General features: G+C 38.6%; 1 protein-coding gene across 1 annotated transcript in view; it reads left to right on the top strand.

The window, feature by feature from the left end:
• RFX4 (regulatory factor X4) overlaps positions 1–23123 on the top strand; it is a 75998-nt gene that overhangs the window by 4909 nt on the left and 47966 nt on the right. Inside the window, exons 3-5 of the mRNA XM_042889947.1 lie at positions 4352–4412; positions 9431–9554; positions 20843–20904. Of these exons, the coding sequence (XP_042745881.1) occupies positions 4352–4412; positions 9431–9554; positions 20843–20904 (247 nt within the window). The remainder of the gene's footprint in view (positions 1–4351; positions 4413–9430; positions 9555–20842; positions 20905–23123) is intronic.

The raw sequence follows: 23123 nt of genomic DNA, 5'->3' as shown, positions 1-23123 counted from the left end.
AAGTATTTCTCCTTTCACCACTTCTACATGCTAGTCGAAAGATCAACAGGAAAATGGAATGGTACAATCTCATATCTAATATTGGAAAGAAAAAAACATTTTCTGAATCTGCTCAAGCCAGATTCTCCAAAATTGAAGTAGGGGTATGAAAGAATACAATTTAAGGATTATGAAAGTTTCAACTTCAGTTTTCTGTGCAAGGAGTCACGATGTTATGTGATGAAGTGGAAGGGCTGCTTGTCCAAATTATTTTGTATATTTTGGAATGTGAATGTGTAGACAATTCAGAAAAGATAAAAGATTCATAGTACTTTTTCCTCTTCAAAAGGAGTGTTTAAAATCAGTGTTGAAACTGGTTAAAATGGAAATCTTATCAAATAGTTTTGTTTTTTTTTGTTTGTTTGCTTGAACTAACCTACCTTTCCTTTGGTTGAAAAACATCCACTTGAAAGAAGAGCTACTTGATTTTGTTGACGTTTTCTTTGAGGAAAAATTCTTGATTTCCCAGTCATGCTTATTGAATTGGATCTACACTTCTATGTTTCTCAGGTAGTTTAAAAGAAATCACATTACTTTTTAAAGCACAGAATTCATGCTAACAAGGCTGTATCTTACTTACATTTACATGGAAGTATGAGGTTAAGCAGCTTCTTACCATCCCTTAATTCATGTTAGCAAAGGGCAAATCACTTTTGAGAACAGTCAGAACTTGGGCTGCTGAGGCTACAGGGGCAGGGGCTATTCAGCTGAAAAATGTGGAGGTGTCTGAACTATGTGAAGGATTTTATTCAGATAAAGCTACTAAAACTGTCTTAGCTCCACGGAGGTTCTTTGAGACAAGTACAAGCAGCCCGGGAAAGTACAAGACTCTTCTGTTAACCTTTGCAGTGCAAAGAAGAGCTCTAATTCCACTGTAGTTATGACAGAGATGAACATCAACATTAGTTTGCTGATGTCTTTAAGTCCTTTAGCATTTGTCAGAGAAGAACTGTGGTGTCTGTTCTTTGACAGTGTCTTGAAACAAGACTTCTTTTCCATGTCATTACTTCGCTTCTTTACAAAATGGATTAGATTTTTAAAGTATTTAACTTTAAAGGTTCCTTTCAGCACACAGTGGTTCTGTGAAGGGTTCTGATAAAATGATAGAAAGAAAAAGAAAAAGGAAAAGAAAAAGGAAAAGGAAAAGAAAAAGAAAAAGAAAAAGGAAAAGGAAAAGAAAAAGGAAAAGGAAAAAGAAAAAGAAAAAGAAAAAGAAAAAGAAAAAGAAAAAGAAAAAGAAAAAGAAAAAGAAAAAGAAAAAGGGAGAATGGTATTCTTTATATCTTTGATGCAGTACAAACAAATCAGGGATCAGGCCTGAGTCAAGACTTACACAAAACATTCCCTGCTCAGTAGGGAAACCATTAGGTGCCCTGCTACCAAATAAAGCATAAGGAATAGGGGTAGCTATTGTTCTGCTAGTAAATTATTGAATGAGATTATATGGTTGTACAGCACTCTTATATTTAATACTGAATGATTATATTTCTAGATCTCATCCATTCTTACCCTATGTACAACTCTATCCATCTATTTAATAAAAATAAATATTTTGTCCAAAATCTAGTGAAAATGAGAAACGTTTTAGCTGATATCTGGCCCATGGGCAGAAAATGAATAGAAATTCTATATTATTTTGCAGAGGCTTGATTCTGGGGAAGATATGGGAAAGATTATGGATATTTTCATTGTGTTGAAAATCCAGTTGCTCGTGCGCTAAATATTTTGATGGAAAGCGAGTCTCAGAGAAGTTTTGCAAAGAAGTTCAAAGTACATTGTTCTCCTACTTGTTACAGACAATTAGTGGAGGGTGCTGAAGCATCTTGAAGAATCACCGGGAAACATACACAGCTGAGAAAAGGGATTTAAACTGTAGTTTGTGATTTTACCATTAGCTTTTGTGGTTAAAACGCATCCTTCTATGAGAGGAACTGATTGACTATGGATAGCTTGGAGAGTGTCTGAGGGCAGGTTAGGCAAAACACCTGTTCACGGGTCTTAATGTGATTGTGAAACAGCCAAAGGATGGGTAGAAGGGATGCAGAGACCAATTATTAATTTGGATAGTGGTTTGATGTGTGATAGAGTGCCACGTATGCAGGGGAAGATCAAATCTAATTAGTGTAGGTGATAGACCTTTGCATATTAACCCCCTTAAATCACTAAATATAATCAGAAGTTCTGTCTGGAGTGAGGAGAAGGTTGGTGGGGGAACTGTAACACCTGTTGGTTTCACAGACAGTGGCAGTTTAGGATTACTGCATCTTAGTTACATCAGTGGTTACTGAGATCAGTGGCACCCAGCCTTTTCAGTTTGTACCTCCCTAGCAATTTCCAATGAAGTTTAAGCCACAGTGTGAACTTAAAGCAGTGTGTAAGGGTTTGATACTGACAGAGAAAAAGGTGATTAAGAAAACAGATGACTTTCAACTGGGAAGCAATAACCTTATTCTGAATAAGAAGGTGGCGGGGCTGAGACTGAGCCCCTGCACATTGCCAGTGCACAGGAGCAGCAGCTTCAATTATTGTATCTCACTCTGATGTCTCTCATGCACTGTCAAAGGCCAGAAAATTCCACAGTCAACAGGAAGGTGCTGTGGTGCTGCTCTTACAGGGACTGGTGGCAAACTGGTGACCTCCCATGCTCACAGACCCATCCCCATCCCTGTTTGCCAGGCTCGCTCGCTCCCATGGCTGCCAGCTTTATTTCCTTTACAAAACCAGGGGAACTCCCCCATCTCACAAGCAGTTTACTGCCCACAATAAATTGCTGAGACTAACTGTGGGTATGGCCCCAACTATTTTATCCACCTCTGGTTTAAGTCTGTGCTGCACTGCTCTGTCTCCCAAAGTCCAGGCTGTGTTCATGCAACCTGCAGTGGCCGCTGGGCATTCAGGCCCTGTGTGCCCAAGGTTTATTGCATGCGGACCATTTGTTTAGGAAAAACAAACGAAAAACACAATTTAAAAGTGATTTGAAATGTGTATGTTGGTCCTTCGGGCTGAATAAAAGCAGACCAGTGAAAGGCAAGGAAGGAGTGTGCAGTCCAATAATTAGAGGCCCATTGTCATGCAGATGTAGAAGAGAGGCTGCCCCAGTGTCTGTGGATAACTGTAATTTTGGATTTTCTTGATGTTCAGGGCCCGGCCTCCCTGGCCAGATGATGTTCAGTTAACACTGAATGTCATGGAAGAAGCACTGTGATGTGAGGGCCGAAGGTAGTGTGTTCTGAAGCGGGGTTTTATTTCTGTGTGCCCATTGTTGGCATTGCACAATAGACCTCCCAAATGGGTCTGGTACTCTGAGGAGATATTCTGCCTGCCTTAAAGTTCGACATCCTAAAAGCTGGCTTATGTAATTTCTAAAAATTAATTGCACAAAGAAATGATTCTAGCAATGCAGTGTAACAATACAGTGGTTTTACCTCATTTAGGTATCTAAGCTTTCTACTCTTCGTGCATTCGTTGGGGACAAAGTTGTAAAAATAGCCAACTGGATCTGAAGCAACAGTGCTTTCCATAGAACAGCCTTCTGGAGAAGCTGGTTGTGCTTCAGACTCTCAGCTTTCAATTAGGAAGCTTCATACACTTTGCAAATCACGGTTTAATAGGAATTATTCTATATATACTTCTATTCTTTTTTCTTAAAAGAACTAATGTGAACTGGCAAAAAAGCCAATCTTTTAAAACAGTTCTACTTTCAATGTCTTTATTCATCTTTTATCAAGCTTTTTTGGAAAGCCAGCAAATCAAAGAGTTAACAGAGAGTAAATAGAGAATACTATCATCAGAAAATTACCTGAAAAGAAATAAACTGTATTACAAAATGTTTTTAACTTCAATTTTAATTAAGCTTTGTGAATTTACAAACACTTAGTGTTTGTCATACGTCAGGATCACAACAGTAGAAGAAAACCATAAGGTTAAATGCCTCATCTAATTGAAGGATAAAGAAAAAGCAGATTGGATTAGGCAGCTGTTCCGTTAAAGGTGGTGAAAGTTTTTTTTTGTATTTGGACACGTTGCTAGAGATTCAAGATTCTCTTTTTTATATACACTTATGCTTTCCAGTGTCATCATTTCTACACAACACCCCACTCCTGCTGTGAGAGAAGTTTGCAAGCTTTGTTGTCTTAAGCAGTATCTGTAGATAATAACTTAGGGAGCATCGAGTTTACATTTCTATTCTTCAGTCAGAATTTGGGAAAGCTTTGACACTTCAGAACATTTTTGATCAGATAATCCCTTACAACTTCACACTGCCTGAGTAGTTCTCATTGAAATTAAATAGTCTTCTTTTGCTTCTTAACAGATGAGGAAAAAGAAAATAATAGAGCATCGAAACCACACTCAACTCCCGCTACTCTGCAATGGTAAGATGCCTTTGAAAAAAAACAAGGTGACCTGTTACAATCTTTCCTTATCTTTTTTTGAACGGAAGTGAATAGAGATCTTGGACATCTTACAGAATTTTAAAGATAGTTTTACTGTATGTATTTAATTTGCTCATTAGCATCCTATGTAATGCTTCTCAACAAATATCCTACTCTGATGAGATTTATTTGAATATAAGAGAGCTCTGATACAGTTTAGAAAACCCAGTTGCCATATTTGCTTGTCACCTTGCCAGTTGGTAATTTGTGGTTCATCTTCCTTGTTGTACTTACTACAAAAAGAAAACTAATACAGAGAATTTTGTTTGAGACTTGTGATTGCTTCAGTGATTTTGTGATGATGTCCACCTTTTCTGACTGTTTTACTACAATGAAATCTTAGACATTAGCACAGAAGATGACAAGTGATCAATCATTTCCCAGGAGGTTCTTCTATCTGGCAGAACAGAGGTCTGTTATAGAGAAGTCTGCCAAGCCTCAGAGCATGCTATCTGAAATCTCATGCTCCTTAGATTGCTTTAAGTCTTTTGAAGACAGGCCTTTGCATCACCTGTAGGTAGTTCTTTTAGGATTAGATTGGTGGGTTTTTTCGCTTTTAAGAGAATGTTAGAAAAATGATTTTTTTTCTTCTGTGAACCTCTTGGGAAACCTAACAGAATAAATAGCAAAGAATAAACCAATCAGTTCATGAGATTCAGACAATTCCATTTATGTTCTCTTTAAAGTTAATCAGTTAAATTTTAGATTTCAAAAAACCAAAATCTGTAGGAGGATTCATAATAAGTTGCTGCAAATATTCAATATTTTGCCTTGCTGAATTTGCAGACACTTTCAGTGCAAATAGTGAGATATGTAAATATAAATAAAGGCTCTTAGTTCTGAATGATTACTTCTTTTTGCATATTTGTACAACCAAGATGCTTTCAGAAGCTTTGGAAATGTGAATAAAGAAGGGGAGTGACTATAGAGAAAAAGATTAATAAAATAGTAGGGAAATTATGTAGATGTATTTTCTTATTTTCTATTATTCACATAAACCACTCCAATACAGTTCAAACAAGATCAGTGAGAATGATCTAAATAAAATGAAATAGTAGCCATGGCTTACCAGTCCAAATTCAGAACAGAGTTTATTTTGCAGCAGATTCAGTGAAGAGTCTTTTCCACAGGAGCAGATAGCATAGTAGCCAAGAAGTCAGAGTTCATTAGAACATGCCAGTGATATGTTCCCAACAGAAAACGTGCAAATGCTCTTAACAGTCTTTTGCCAGATACTTTCAAGCTTCCTCAGTCATAAAGATTAGCAAATCCCTAAACTCCTGGGATATTGAGCCCTGCTGGAATGTGGTGCAAACACTAATACTCATTCAGCAGTTTTTGCAATAGAATGCCAGAATTTTGGACAAAAAAAAAAGAAAATCTGCTTACGTCATCTTCCCTTCCCCTTTGCTAGTGGATTGGCTTACTACCTGCCTGTTGTGTAATGCTTCCTACACTTTTTGGTAGGTTAGAAATTGTCCCTTTTGAGACTTCTGGAGCATCTGCAATATCCTTCATTCAATTTTCCATTCAAAACACATGAGGAAACAGGAATCACTGACATTTTCAAGTTTAACTTCTTTAGCTAATGTCAAACTGAATAATATGATTTACTCACTTATTAATAGACCTACAGGTAATAGCTTGCCAGCTTAGTAGCTGTCTCATATGAAAGTTTTTTCTTGGCTTCGATATGATTTTCTGTCTCAGTACTGCAGCTTTGAATTGGGGTTGCCTGGAGAAACCATGCTTCTGCATTTCTTACATTAAAATAAAGTTAGAAGCTCAAACATTGTGATCAAAATGCTATAAAGCAGAAAGCTTGTTTTGGGAGTGAAGATGTTTCCAGCCAGACACATTACCATCAGGTTATTTGCACTGTGGTAGCACATAGCAACCCATAGGTTGGTAAATGATTGTGGTCAGCACTGTGCAAAAGCTGCACTGAACTGTTTCCCACAGGTTTGGCCCTACTTGTTTGACAGTTTAGCCTGCTCAGGGCTCAAATCAAGTTTTTGCACAGTCAGAAAAGATGAAAAATGAAATTTACCTGAATATGCCTCAAGTAAGCATGCATCCTACCTTCTTGCAGTAATCTCTAAGCAAGATTCAAGTGCTAGAAGTTCTGGGATAACTTACTGCCTAGATTCCAAGGGCAAGGTACTGAAATTACCTTGCTCTGGCAAATGGAAGCACCACCTTTGTCTCCTGTTTCTGTTTTTTACTGTAAGGTGCTACTATCATTCATAAATAATGGAGTCATGGGAGCAGTGGAGAAAAGAAACAGAGGAAATGTCAGTAGCAAGGAAAAAGAAGGAAAGTGGCAGGGAAAGTGAAGCAAATCGTAAGAGAAATATGTAATTTTTGTCATATTATTCATATTGACTTTGCTTTTATTATTTATTCCTTGTCTGACATCTTAGTGAAAAGAGAGAACGCCAATCCCATGGGGTTCTATCTGTAACGTTTATGCCTCTCCAAATGGGAAGTACACTGAACACTATAAAAGAGGAGAAGATCTAGCTGAGGATTTAGAACTGTGTCTGGCTGAGTGTAGCCTGGCTAGATATCTTTCCTGGAAATAAGAATGATGTTTTTTTGCTTCGTTTAGTTTGGCTGATGACACAAAATGAAGTGAAAGGCCAGGTAAATGCAGTCATTCTGCCAAATTATCGTCCAGGAACATGCACCAGCCTGAATGTTAACTGTTAAGGCATGAAGATTCAAATACCTAGTATTCTGTTCTTCTCTCTTGTTCCTGTGTTCATAATTATCTGTATAGCTACAGCTTGCTAAGTACTCCTCTCAAACATTTGCCATTATTTCCCTGGCGAGCTGGTTGACCAAACTGTAGTGTAATTTCACTTCAGTTTGGTGGGTGTGTGTCTAATTCTCTCAACACTGAATTATCAAAAGCCAAGACAGCTCAAGTCCATGCAGTTTGGTGGCTTACAATTATTTGGTGCACAAAATAATAACAATGTTGTGAAGGTGAAACAAAAAACTGTTGTATTTTCTACAACATGCCAAAAAAGAACAGAAAAAGAAAAAAGTAAAGCACACTTTAGTCAATGGATTCTCCCAAGATTAGCAGTTTTGCAGAAACAGTTATAATACCTCAAATTATCTATTCCAGAATCCTTTGTGTAATTAGAAATGATAACATCACAGCTGTTCTGTTGCCTTCCAACCTAGAAATAAGACTACACTATGAACACAACTCTAATATATAATAATGTCATTTATTCTAGAAGTATGTAAATATAAAGGGGGGAATGCTAATAGAGACAGGTAAAATTGTCACTATTGTGGAAGGATTTAGGGGTTTTATTGCTATACTGTAGTGGTACAAAAGGTCTTACTGTGAACTACTGGATTTATTGGGGCACTTAAAATGTTATATATACATTATTTCTGATAGAAATTTGTTAGGTAGCAGGTTGAGTTCATTATCTTCCTACAACACTGCAGAATGAGGCTGAATTCAAAACATGATAAAGTTGTTACATAAAAGACAGGAAAATAAAAGAAGTGGAGCAAGATGGGGTTTTGATCATTAAAAAAAAAAGTTCAGGTATAATGGAGCATTGTTCGGTGTCAGACTAATGATTCTCTGTGAAAGAGAGGAGAAAAAGAGAAAAATTCATCAGATATGAGCAGAAATAATTAACTGCTTTTCTTTCTGTCCTGTCTTGGTCACGGAAGCTGACATTCCAATTAGCAGCTATAGTATACAAACGAACTCTCCAGGTTTTGAAAGAGGGTTTTGTTAAAGCGCTATGAATTTGAGGAAAGATGCCGTGATGATATTCCTGTAGAAACCAAGGAAGAATAGATGTTGCCCATACAAACTGATTCCATTCATCTAGCCGGATATCTTATTAAAATAGTTTGCAGTCACAAATGATCATGATAACTGAAATGGAAGGAGGATAAGACCTGGAAGAGGCAACGAAAGAGTGAAACTAGATATTTGAAAAGGTATTGTACAGTTATCATATGAGAGGGGCCTATTTACTGTAAAACTGAAGGTTTCTGAGAATATACTTATTTTATAGTTTAAGAAGAAGTTGTACTCACTTTCTTCTCACAGCCAGCAAGGCAGATGAGCACACTTGCAACTTAAAAGCACAAGTGCTACCATGGGTGACAAGATTGAGGTTTTAAAGTTGTGCGTATGTAAAGAGCTCTTCAAATTCTTTGGGTCAGCAATCATAAGAATATAATTTCAAGATAAATATTTTTCTAATCTATCGATTGGCAGTGGCTACAATTCCATATTTTAAACACTAAGCAGTTGCTCATTCATGTGTGTGATGCATAATTAGAATGTAATGGTTGTATCTGTGTGTGTGAGTTATGATAGTTTCTACAATGCGAAGGAGGATGGTATTTCACTACTGCATTCAGCAGATTGTGCACTCTTGTTTTCTTCTCTTAATCCATCAACAATAGGGAGAAATTATTCTACAGATATAGTTTTATGCACATCTGTTGGTGTTTACAAACGAATTGTTTCAGCCACGCTTGCTTCCTCCAGGTAAGGAATTTTGTAGATGGACAGGAATGAAAAGATGTCATGAACCAATGGTGACTGTCCTGTAAAAATGAGGAAATGCTGCCCATCACCCTGTGTTTGGTTTCGTTCAACAGGCGTTATGTGATAGTATGTTTTTCAAAAAAATAGTACTTTGTAACATGATCACAGAATAATATTCCTTTGTGCAAATCTCCTGTTGGCTCTAAGAACTCACAATCTACGTATTTGATTGAAAGCAGAAAGCAAATTATAAGCAAGCTTTGTCATTGGACTTTGTACTAAGAACGAAACAGAGAAAACTGACTAGAAAAGCAGAGGCTGTAGTGTTTGGTCTTAAAGATGCAGCTTTGCACACAGTTCACCATACAGGACATCCAACATACTTGCAGTGCTCTCTGTTTGATATTTGCTTTTTAAGGCTGGAGGAGAACTACGAGATTGCGGAAGGTGTTTGCATTCCTCGAAGCGCTCTCTACATGCATTACTTGGACTTCTGTGAGAAAAATGACACGCAACCTGTTAATGCCGCCAGCTTTGGAAAGGTGAGTCTAAACAGCACTGTGATACCTCGAGCTCTCACCTGGTTCAGGTGAATTTGGGTTAAAGAAAAAGTAAAATTGTCATTTACTGCTAGAGATATTGATGTATTTATAAAACCTCTTACGATTCAGATTACAAAGCAAAGGTTAAGATTTCAAGTATTTGGAAAGTTGGAATCAGTTCTCATCATGACTAAGCTGCAGAATATATTACTTTTTTGATTATTTCAGCATTGGTGTTACCAGCCTATCTGACAGTTACATTATACAGTATTGGCAGCTTGGAAGTCAACTACGATCCAGTCTGAGCATTGTGACCTGTAGTGCTTTAATAAATGTATATTTAAAACAAAAACAAAAAAAAACAAAAAAACAAAAAAACAAACCCAGAAAGGTTAAGTATCAATAATTTAATTCTGGGTCTATAGTTGCCATTCTTGTAAGCATAGTGTAGAGATCCTTGAATTAAGAACACACTGGCAAACCCATGATGGAGAAAGTACAGTGCCTCTGGATGACCAAATCCCAAAAGCATCCAAAGCGTCTGTGGGGCTCTGCACATGCAGGCTGCCCACATATCTTCACACTGCAATTCCTTGTGCTTCTGCTTTCCAGGCCAGATTTTGTTAAGAGCTACTGTGCTTATTTCCAGCCTGAAGTGGAGACACAGTCTGTACAGATGCAGCAGTGCATGGCACAGGTGTGAGCAGTAAAGGGTTATGCTGTACCTCACTATAAGACATTATCAAGTGGCTAAGATGTTACACAAACTTCTTATTTTGGAATTTCTGATAAGATGATGTTTTCTCTGTGAAAAATAGTATGGTATTTTATATTTTTCATTTTTTTTTATCTAAGACCATGTTTTTACTCTCCAGTGTGTCACAGGTTTTTAAAACTCATCTCTAGACTAAATGTAGAGTTTGCCACTGTTTTCGAAAGGCTTATAAGCATGAATCTGAAGCCTTCTTCTAGTGTTCACAACATTTATTCCATAAAAATGCTGCTTATTCAAAGAGGGAATGTGTTCCTAGGGTATGTGCCTGTGAAAAGAGTAGGCAAAGGAGAAGAATGTATTTAATGAGGTGCCATTTTCTGTAGTGCATCTTTATGTTGGCAGTTGAGCAAGACAAGTAAAATGTACCATATTTTAATGTTACAATGTCTGTCACATCATAAAGACCTGCATAGCTCTGTTGATTCTATGTTACATTTATTTCTAAAACACTGCATATTATGAATGGAATTGTTCATTTTATGTATTATTACTACCTACTGGTTAAGTGAACTCACAACATGTAATTTTTGAATAGTGAGAACAAGAAACAGGCTTCATGCAGGCCTACACATTTGGGATGTAGGTAGAATTTACATGATGCTATTTTGCTGCTACTGAAAACTTCCCTAAATTGTAAGGAGTGCATAATCTGTGATTATTTCATCACAACATAATTTCACCAACATGCAGCAGTCCAGTTATCATGTGTACTATTCTATCCTTCTCTCTGCCTTCATACATATGCACTTTATCAGTAGGGTGGTAGGGTGATGTTGGCCTAACAGGACAGGTACAGTATCTTCCATCTAAAAATCAAGGTATTCTTTTTTTTTTTTTTTTTTTCTCCATATGCTGCTTTCTATTTAGCTGTAGTAGAGTTAGTTCTGACACAGTGATCCACAATGTTTGTTTTTCCTTTTTGTGGAGATGAACCCGTATAGAATTCTCCCAGTACTATCGTAAAACAATGTTTTGTATGGCCATTTTGGATCTGGGAACTGTGGCTTCTGTATAGATGTGTCCAGGAATCTTAGACAAAACTGACATGAATATTGAAAAAGATCAGGCCTCTGAATATGCAGAATCCAGAGTGACCTCAGTGCCTCTGTGAGACCTGTTATTGCTAAAAAGAAAGTCCTTCATAGTCATGATGATCTGCAAGGCACGCACACACTTCATGTAGTCAATAATTTGCAATCTGATTCTTCTTAGAAGAAGGTACACAAATGGAGTTTTAGCCAACAGAGATGTGTTGTAGCTTAACCTGGCCTGGTGGCTGAGCACCACGCAGTTGTTTGCTGACTCTCCCCTTTCACAGTGGGATGGCAGAGAGAAGATAAAAAAACCAACATGATAGAACTCCTGAGTTGAGATAAAACTATTTACTAAGAGAAAAGGAAAAGAATAATAATGATGACATACATATATATATACACACATATAGATGTATATAACAAGTGATGCCCAAGCAATTACTCACTACTCTCCAACTGATGCCCAACTAGCCCCCTGAGCAGCAGAAGAGAGACAGAGATATGAATGCCCACCCCCCTTCAAAACTCCTTCCACATGATCTCATATGGCATAGAATATCTCTTCGGCCATTTTAAGTTAGCTGCTCTAATTGTCTTCCCTCTCAGCTGCTTTGATCCTTTGCTGCAAATGGCCTTGGCTCTGTGCATCACTGCTTAGCCACAACTATAAACATCAGTGTGTTATCAACATTGTATTTCTCCTGGAATCAAAACATAGCATCATACCAGACACTCTGAGGAAAATAATTCTATCCCAGCTGAAACTATGACAAATTGTTATCATGTGACTTAAACACCATATTGGCAGTGTGTGCTACAATGACTTGGAGGCAGAGCAGGGAAATTGGTGGTATCTGAGGACTTCTGCACTTAGCTGCTGAAATAGAGACCCCAGACATGTTCATCCTCATTGGGAACCATGAAGAGGCCTGCAGCTGTCATCTTCTGTGGAGAAAGGGGTTAGTTGTTCTGTGAAATTGTAGACAGTTCGCCTTTCAAGATTAAATTTATGATTCATCTTTGAACTTTAACTCTGTGGGCAATGTTAAACATTTAGACATTTCCTTCAACAGACTGATAGTATTCGGAAAGAGACACGGAGTTCAGCACATGAAAACAATCTGTAAGAAGGAACATCCTAATGCGTTGTTACTCAGTTAAATCTGAATTAGCCCAGCAGAGTTAATTTCATTTTTAAAGAGACTGCTTGAGACAAGAAACTTGCCTGCAAATGATTTCTCCAGGTTAAGATTTTGTGGGCAGTGTTTCAGCCTGCTTATTGCTTAACCTTAATGCAAGTGAAATATTCCACAACAAAGCATAGAAGGGGACACAGATGGATTGTTCATGATCAGCTGAACTAATAAACCTTGTTTCTTACAATTTCATATGTTCCCTAAATCCAGAGCTGTACTTAAGTCTTCTGTATCTCCATGTTTCCCTACAGTACTTCCAATTATTTTCAGGTCCTGGTCACTGTTTGGAGGTCTTTCTTTTTCCAGTTTTCTTACACACTTGCTGCACCTTCCTCATCTGTTATTTTTAGATTCCCTCATGTCTATTTGTCTGTGTGTCTCTCTCTCCTCTCCGTCTCCCCAGGCAGCTGGGCGAGTAGTAGTCCATAGGTTGGCTGATTGAGAGCAATGGCAGAAGTTGACTCCCTGCCTCATACTCGTAGTTCTCCAGTAAGGCAGTGCCAGATGGCTCACCTGAAGGTTCATCTTTCTCCCCTGTATTGTCTTTGAACCACAGAATCATTAAGGTGGGAAAAAAAAAACACTGAGATCTTCTAGTCCAGTTGTCAATCTGTCATCTTCAGCCTTAATTTCAATTTGCTATCCCCATTAACCAGCCAGGGTTTCTTACTGCATATCTAAGACATGGACTGCACCATAGGCATTTGGTAACACTGGATTAGTGGCACAAAACTTGCTCTGAGAAACAGTGAGGAGAGATTTACAGAGAGACAGTAATACCTCACTGACCATTTCCTTAGGAAATCTGGCTAATAGCAAGAAAAGTCCTCAGAGGAAAAAAAGCAGAATTGTTGTATGAAGAAACACCATCTAAAAAGTAACCTGCACTCCTAAGCCACTTAAAGTACATATAAAATAAGGAAGATTCTAACGGTCATTGATACAATAATATTATGTGGCAAAGGAAACTGTAGCTTTAATATGTTAGCCAAGTATTTTAGTTCTTTACTTAACCAAGTAATGTGTGAAATTACAGCCAGTTCTGTCCATACTAACATTTGCCAATGTTTAAATAGCTACATTACCTGGTTTATTGTTACAGAATGGATTGAGATTCTTCCTGCTGGAAGTTCTGCCACTGCCTGTAGATGGGAGGGCTGAGCAGGTGTATGTTTTTGTCCGAGCAACACATTAACATAAAATATTAGTGATCATTAATAATATTAGTGATAATTAATACACTGAGCATGAATTACCCAGGAACTGTTGCTTATGGACTGGTTTTGTAAGACTTCTTGGTTCTGTCCTACCTGCGCCAACTCAGGTCCAAGTGGTAAGTCCTTGAGCTTCTCTTATGCTTTTGTTTCCTCAGCCAACACTGATTTTTGTTGTTTTTCTTGTGACTCTTTATGAGCCTTACGTGTCTTAATAGAACCTCTTGAAGACGTAATCTTCCCCTACACACCAGTTTTCCCTAATTCACAGTTCTCAGTTCACTGCTTCAAGTTTACCGCGTAGCACTGTTACCTGCATATTTCTCATACAGATCACTTAAGAAAGCTTAATTTTTCATGGCGCAACCTTTCCTTTGCATCCTAGTGTATTTCCCATAACTCCCATATGCCCCCTGGAGGTTAAATAATTTCCTCTTTTGTTCTTTTGTTTTTGTTTTCTGCCTTGTCTTTTGACAAGCAGTAGTAAATTGATATTTGAAAAGAAAATGAAAGAAAAATGCTGGCAGTCTGTGGGCTGCTTCTTCTTCAGCCTTAGGTCCTTTTGCAATGTGGATGCACGCTTACCTGAATCTCAGAGCCACCTCATTGCTCTCTGAATGGCTTTGCTGTAAGTTTATTTTGATAAATAGAGAAGGAAGGGGTCCACAACAGGTTTATAATGTTGGTTAGGAAAGATCTTTTACTTTTTTGAAAAATAATGGGCTGAGACACAGTTACACTAGCAAAAAAAAAAAAGTTTCAATACAGTTTGCTTAGCTCCAGGGCGGTACAAGCTGTACCAGCCAGGGCCTTCTTTTATCACTATGCACTGTCACTATGCCCAGAAGTTTTGCCAGCAGGATTGCTCCTCCAAGCATGAGTAACATAGAGAGAATTTACAATTCCATCCCATCATACTGGATATATTTGACTTCAAAAAAGGACAGGCTAGCCTCTTTGAAATCTTATTGATGATGACATTACAGTACGTGTTTGGATTCTGTATGGAAATGTACACATCTGGAAACTGCCTGCTGTGCCTAAGGAAGTACTTCTGAAGATGCATTTTTTGCCCTGTCCTCCCAGTTTGCTCTTAAGTAGCCTCACAGGTAAGTGTACACCAATCCCAAATTTATTCTCAGTGCTCTGTTCTATTACACTAAAATAGAAAGTGCTTTATTATGGACAGTTACTACATCAGGAATGGGTTTTTACTAATTTTTATACAAATTTTTTATAGTCAATATAGAAAAAAAAGAGAATGGGGCAAAAATCAATCTAAAACTGAGGATGTGGTTTCGGTTATTGCATGGAAGGACAGTCTGTCAGTGCTATCTGAGCAAACCCTGCTTTTCTTTCATCTCTTTTACATCCTGACTGAAGGACAGTTAATACCAGTATGACATTTTTTCCTGATTCCAAGTTTTCTAGGTCAAGCTCCTCTCCCAAACCCATAATAGTCCCAGAAGCAGCAGGTCATACTGGTGTGGGAAGAGTGGTGGTACAGGGGGCTCATTGTCCTCTGTCTCTGCTTCACAAATCCCTCATATTATTACAGGTTTCTATCCATTGTCTTTTCCCCTTCAGCTTGAGAAGCAAGAAAGCCAACAAGGACATCCCAGTTTCTTTGGATAGGCTTCCTGTTTCCCAAAGATTTGCCCTCTAGCAAAGGCATTTCTTACAGGCTTTGTCACTTGAAGCATCTTTCTTCCACTCAGACCTTTGGTGTGAGTAGAGTGGCCTCTGGGCTGCTTTACCTCATGCCTTGTCAGAACGTCTCAGAGGCTGTTCTTACAGCACAGGGTCTGCCAGAGTGCAGGGATGCTGGCGCTCAGCCTTTTCCCACAGATATGCTGGGTGTGATGGCAGGAAGTGTGCTGGCACCAGGAAAGAGCAGGGGGAGTTGTTTTGGGCTTTAGGTCTGCTTGGCTTCAGCAAGGCAGCACAGAAAGTGCTGTGACTCAGTAAGACATGTGAGTCAGGGCGTTCAGTGTTTGCAGGGATGCAGTAATCCGTTTGATTGTGCCTTAGGCTGAATTCTATCTGGCCAGGGGAACTGCTGAAGGAGAATTCTGTACTTAGATGAATTTGAGGATATGTCTCATAAGCTTCACTAAAGATGGAGTTTGTCATGGAGTCTAATCTCCACAGCAGGCAGAATTGGGCATGGACTGGCTTTGTCTGACTTGCTTTGCAATATCAAATGAGTTGTATCAGTGCTAGAAGAAAAATCTTATCCAACAACTAGGCCGTGACCTATTCCGTAAAATGATGCTAGTGAGTGGAGAGAAATGGGAGGATGCTGAATATGAACAAACTGCAGCTGTGTGGTCAAGAATACTGCACCTGCGCACTGTGCTCTTCCCTCTAGGACTATGCAAGTATATGAGTGAGGAGTAAGGTATAGACAGACATGCCTCTTTTCTTCACACAGCTTGGTGGAGCTGGGGAACAGGAATGATGTTTTGTAATGGACTGATTTGATCACCCTCCTTCCTACCAGTGGAACAAAAGCCTTCCTGATCTTTTTCTCAAGGTTATATCTTGTCAAGCCTGCACCAAAGCTACCTTTGATCCAAAAGGTACCTCTTAGCACAGGTATTACTAATAACACTGTTTAAGGATCTTAGAATCACTTTCTCCTTCTGGCAGCATTCAGATGCTGGGTTGCAACTTAATTTGTTTTTATTTCATTACACTGGAAAGTTCTAGAAGCATGATTAAAAATTATTTGAAATAGAAAAGAAACAAGAGAAACATCCTTCTATATCAGATAGATTAAAAAAGTGAACATATGATTTGAAAAGCAGCATCTCAAGCTGTTTCAGGAAAATGACTTGAAGAGTAGACTCTACTTCTCTGCCTACTGCCCTCAGAGCAAAACTTGACACAAGGAGGGAGAAAAAAAGATGCCAAATGTTTCCAGACATCTCTGGTTTCTTCCATCCCTACTAGCACAAAGACAAATGCATGGGATGCTTTTCTCCTCCTGTTTTGTTTCAGGATCTCACTTTGTGGAATAATTAAGATGGAATAATTGGGAAACAAAGTTCTCAGTTTGGTAGCGAATGAAATAAAGAAAAATGGATCATAGGATGATGGCTAAATTAACAATACACTTCTCGTTTTAAAAGGGAGGCTGCCTCTGCTTGTGTTTAAATCTCAGTGCCGGCAATATGAGGAAAGGTGCAACCGCAGAAATTACAGCTGGCAGTCATCAGGATGAAGGAATGCACCTTTGCAGCCATTTGCTGGTAACAGAACAGCTCCTGCAGTTAGCCATGCCTATGGTTAATAGGTTTTGTGGACTACAGTACAGACCTTTACAGAGGAGGTGCATTTTTCTCATTGTCGCTCATAAATCTTTCTCTGTTTTGCACGGATGCTTAAATAATTTATTTCATTTTGATTCTGCGGTGTGAAAAATGAGCAAAAATAGAAATAAATAGATATTTAATTCAAATTTATTTAGACACTAAGATTTAAAAAGCCAAAGCTAGATAAAAATCCCATTCGTTCTGTGCAAGTTCTGTGCAATATACATTGAATATTATCAGCACTGTAATCTCAGTGCTGCATTCACTTGGGCTGCCCAATGCATTCAGAGTGGAGCAGGTACTGCCTGTCTGAAGGGACAGGTTCCCATCTGTTCTTCCTGCGCCATTCATCAGGATTTTCTACTGATGGGTTATAGCCAAATGCAGACCTGGATATATGAGTCCACTGGAATGTGTAGACTATATATGTGCTGCTTTATATCTGTCTCTTCTGTACACAACGTGCAATTACCAAGAGAACTCTGAAACCATGAGAAGATAAAGAAGCTATTAGCATTTTTATTTTTAATTGATAAATTCATACAACAAGATCTTCTATAGGCAGAAGGCAAGATCAGGTCTTGAGCAGAGCAGAGAGGAAGAGAGGGAGAATGGGACTCAAGTTTAGTAACTGAAAAAGAAATCAAAGGAGCATGGCTTTCTGAGATCAATATATGAGGGACAGATATCATAGATATTTGCAAGTGAAACTCCTGCACTACATCGTTCTCAAAAACAAAAAGCCAAGTAGCATAAAGTAATGCCACATGAGTTTGATAGAGTTTTACTTGGAAAATGCAAAGCCTGCATCCCTTTATTCAGCAGATCACACAGGCAGCTGGATTTGTGGTAAATTTAGAGAACTGCTGGATAAATTTCAGTTCCATTGAAGGACAATCGTAGAAGTCCTCTCCACTTTAAAATTCCCTTGGATACCACCCATGAGATCTTTTTAACGCTGCTTCTGTTGAGAAGCCAGCACTGCTGTGAGAACAGGGACTGGGCTCCATTCAGAATGAGGTTTAAACTGCATGGTCAGGTCTTGCTTCATTTCTGCTTATGCAACTCCACAGCAGTGATGAAAGGAAAAGAATCCAAGTTGGTTTTCAGATCCTAACCTGAATTTTCTTTTCTGACATCTGGGAACATCCTTCCTCCTTCTCCCTGCAGTTGTAAAATTAACTCATTTTCTGTGTAGGTCTTAAAAAAGTCAATATCTATTAAATACAATTATGGTGTGTTTTACTGAAAGACTTTTCAAGATGCAAGCATGATTTAAAAACAAATTTCTGGACCTTCTTTTTTTTCCATTTACTTCAGTGCACCATGAACTCCACTTTGTCCTGCCTGCTCCAACCTCCTCTCCACTTTACAGGAAATCTCGCTCCCTTTGGGTATATCATTCCATAGGGATTCACATAAGTGTAGATAAATACAAGCATTTATATGAGCAGCTAGTTCATTGCTTACTTGATTTGTTTCACTCCAGTCACAAACACTGATGCTAATGTGTACGAGCACCAAAGCATGACTATGCTGTGCTATATTTATCTTGCACATACAGCATTAGATCAAAGAGTCCCGATGTTTTCTTTCAGAGGTTTGCTAGATATTTTTGTTGTTAATTATTGGCAAAGGACATTTTAAGAGATGCATACTTTTCAGCTGTGTTCCAAAAGGTGTATTTCGTTGTTTAAGCATGATGAATTTAAAAAAGAAACAAAGAAAAGGAAAAAGAAAAAAAAAAAAAAGATCATCTGATCATCTGCTCTGTTATTCTCCTTTCCTGATCACCTCTGCCCTGGTATGTAGAAATTGGCTGATTTATTTAAATCCCAGCAACTCCCATGGCATATGGTTCATAAAGTGGCATTTACAGTGTGCATTGTAACACTTCATCACTACTAGGCAGACTTTGAAAGTAATACGGGTTCACATTGTTCCAAAAAAGAAAAATTAAGGTGAAAGTAAATCTAATACTTAGCTTTTCTTTTGAGTCTACTGCTGTAAAAAATCAACCTTAGGAGAGGAATGGAATTTTCTGAATGACAACTGCCACCAAAAAAGAAAAAAAAATCCCCTAACCCAAAAAGCCATCCTCAGAAAGTAGTTCTTCAACACCGCCTTTTTTCCCACAGCCTTGTGGAGCCCCCAACCCTGTCTGCAGAAAATGAAAGAGAGAGGGGTGGGATTAATGTGTAATTAAAGGGAATTTGGAAGGCTGAGATGTTGCGGAATGTTAGATCAGTAGCTGGAACAGCATGTGGTGTTCTTTAGGCAGGCTTCATTGAATCCATACAAAAAAAGAAAGAAGGGCTGCTTGCCTGTCTGCTCATTTATCAAACAGCTAGGCTGAACTTTCACAGCTCCACAAAAGTGTTTTACTGTTTGCTGAAGTTTTGCTCCAGAAATTAAAGCTGAACAACCTTCAGTGAGTCTGAGTCTGCATTTTTGACATGAGCCACGTTGTGTAAAGCTTATGGAACATGGTGCAGGTCAATTTTTTACATGATGCAAAAGAAAGCTGAGTTATGTGTTTGATTTAAAAAAAAACATATTACAGTCAAATATGTGACATTGTAACATCTTTATTTATAAAGCACCTTTTGATCCAAATACATGTTCCAGAGCTTTCAGTCATCAATCAGGATTAAATATTTATCACGGTGGCAAAATGGCTCACAGGGGAAAAATCTATACTATTTAATCAATTTTACTTGACACTGTCTTCTGTTTGAACAGTTGTATTCCATCTTGTATGCCTGTTTTTCTTTAATTCTACTTGTTCCTCCTCACCCCCCGCAAAATAGGAAACAGCAATTTATATTATGAAAGTATGAAATAAGCTACAGATTAAGAAAGAAAGAAATTTCTCTTGTAAGTGAATCTTCAAGGCTTACTGTGTTCTTTCTTGCATGACTGTTCTGCCAGCTGAGTTTTGCCTCTGCTGCAGACAACACCGAGAATCAGGTTCAGTCCCACGAGGTGCTGAGAGCTGACTTTCCAGCAACTCCAGCTGAGCTTTTTCATCACGAGCAGCCTGGCTGACAGCGGATCTGCACAACTGACATTCATTAATTTGTTCCTTTAAACGCATCTGGTGCTGAAGAAGTTTTGTTTTACAGTAGCAGTGTTCTTTTAATCTCTGCTGATGGACCGAAGCCCAGGTTCTTGACAATATCATGCTGTTTCTGAGATGCGCTTGTTTTCCATAGCAGATAAATTGATTATGACCTATCTTTAGAAAATGCAACAGTGAATCTTCCATGGTGGAAGTGGTGCCCTGTCAAATACCAATATCTTTTCACAGAATCCTCTCTCACAGAAGGGAGCGTTTAATGGCAGGATCATGAAGGCCTCTGAAGAAATGCTGCCTCCAAAGCTCTCCAAAGGAAAGGTTTCTCTGGTTGCAGGAAAACCAAGTTTGTTTTAAATCTGCAAATTTGAATAGTCAGTTCTAAATACACTCTTCATTCGCTTAGAAGCAGAAATGGTGTGAGATTTGAGGAACAGTAATTCCATAAAATTCTTTATCTAAAGTGATTATAGTTAATAAAATTCATATTGAGTTTAAAAGCCTATTGCCCTTTTTACAGCAATGGAAAAAATCAAAAGCTTTCTCCTGATTTTTTTACCCATGTATTTGGGTGAGACCACAGTACAGTTTTTCTGCTTATTGGTCTTAACAGTCTGTAAGAAATTATTAGCAAATGTTTTCATTTCTTTCTAATATCAGTTTTATTCATTTGCAGATAATAAGGCAACAGTTTCCACAGCTAACAACGAGAAGACTTGGAACCAGAGGCCAATCGAAGTAAGCAGTGTATGGTGCATTATCATCTCACACAGGGCCCCATCTGGCCTTGACTGAATAGAATAGTATGACATCAGGGAATTATTTGTCCAGTTGGGGAATTAAAACCCAACTCTGATACAGTTTCCATTGTAGTTTTTACTCTTACTGTTTCAGTGGTGAAAGTGCTGCATAATCCAATGGAGATCTTTTACTGAATTCATCAGCAATATTTTCCACATTTTTCCTACAAGTTGTCTCTTCTCAGCTCATTTTACGTGACATAAAAGGCATTCACACTTAGCACTAACAGAGCTACTGTGAAATCACAGCTGGTTAACATCATGTTTAAGTTTGGAGAAAAAGTGGTGGAATGCTATGTGGAATTTAGCTAGAAATATTTTTTGGCCTGAACTCAAATTGTCCACAGACCTGGATTTAATCACAGATTTTGCTGTATATCAAAATCCAACATCTCTTTACACGATCAATGAATTATTTTATTGCCTTATCCAAAAGATGGTATCTCCCCAAAACAGTTTCATCCTAATAGTTCATTCCAGAATGAGAAATAATTTTAGATAGAAGACTGCACTTCACATTCTATTTGAGATTTTCCAGTTGTTCTTATGTTCATCTTGAGATTCTCTTAACTTTTATAACTCAGCTTAACTTTTTCTCAAGCAGCCATTTTTAAGTAACTAATTGTAGATCTGAAACTTCTTCCCAAGTATAAATTCAGACATGCTATAACAACACTCAGAGCTACCAGATCCTACTCAGTTGTACACATTGGATTAGTCCAACAACATATTAGGAAAGCCTGATAGGTCAGGACTCAAAGCATCAGGACTTTGCACTGAATTTAAGTTATAATATAATGTAAGTTATAAGCTCATAAAGACAGGGTGAAAGCATACCCAGGTTGCTTTATGGAATATCTCCTATGGCAGTGCTCTTTGTCAACCATGAAGTCATTCTGATCCTGGCTATAAATTTGTTATTTGTCTTCCTGTTTAAACAAAGAATGAGCATTGGTATATTCCCAAACTGGAGCTCCTCTATCAGGTTCAGAAGTCTCTCAGAGGGGCAATATGCCTTTGATCAGCTGACTGAAGGCATCTTGCATTTTCAAAAATAATGTCTCTTTGCTCTCAGGGACTGAAAATCGGTGAGTCTTAAAAGTTCTTGCATATTTTCCCCCTAACCTGCATGCCTACTGAAGAGGCTTTCAGATCTCATTCTCTTATCATGCTGTCTTTGCAGAAGTTCTGATCCTATCTAGCAAGTACGATGTTTCTGAAAAGCACTCAACAAAATCCTAGGTCTTTGGTAGTCTCTGATAATGCTTCTGAGAGAGATTATAGTTATTTAAATTTCACAGCCTTAGTATGTATAAGATGGAGTTGTTCTGGTCCAAAAGAGGATACCTACATCTTCATCCATGGTTAACACCCCAATGATCATAGCATACAGAGAAGTAATTTGATCCAGTGATCCAATGAAGAGGGGGGGCATAAACATATCTGCATATTACAGATTCGCAGGGGCTGGAAGGGACTTCTGGAGATCATCTAGGCCAACCCCCTGCTAAAGCTGGTTCCCTACAGTAGGTTCCACAGGAAAAGGTTTGGGCACGTTTTGTATGTCTCCAGAAAACAAGACTCCACATCCTCTTGGGCAGCTTCTTCCTGTGCTCTGTCATTCTCAAAGTTCTTTCTCATATTCATATGGAACTTTCTGTGTTCCAGTTTGTGCTCTTTGCCCCTTGTTGCTGGGCACTGTTCAAGAGTCTGGTCCTATCCACTTGACTTCAGCCTATGGGATATTTATAAACATCGATAAAATCCCCCCTCAGCCTTCTCCAGGCTGAGCAGTCCCAGGGCTCTCAGCCTGTCCTCATAAGGGAGAAGCTCCAGGCCCTCACCATCTCAGTGTCCCTCTGCTAGGCTCTCTTGTGAAGTTCCCTGTCTTTGAACAGGGGAGCCCAGACCTGGACACAGCACTCCAGATGTGGCCTCAGCTTTGCAGAGGATCACCTCCCTCGACCTGCTGGCTATGCTCTTTGCAATGCACCCTAGGATGCCATTGGCCTTCTGGGCCACAAGGGCACACTGCTGGCTCATGGCCAACCTGTTGTCCATCAAAACACCCAGGTCCTCCACAGAGCTCCTTTCCAGCAGCTCAGCCCCTCACCTGTACCAATGCATGCGGTTATTCATCTCCAGGTGTACGACTCT

This window comes from Lagopus leucura, unplaced genomic scaffold (genome assembly GCF_019238085.1).
Source record: "Lagopus leucura isolate 7727_CA_CO unplaced genomic scaffold, USGS_WTPT01 Super-Scaffold_100159, whole genome shotgun sequence".
In the NCBI taxonomy this organism is placed as follows: Eukaryota; Metazoa; Chordata; class Aves; order Galliformes; family Phasianidae; genus Lagopus; species Lagopus leucura.
Note: the sequence above shows the minus strand (reverse complement) of the source record. Positions and strands in the feature narration are given on the sequence as shown.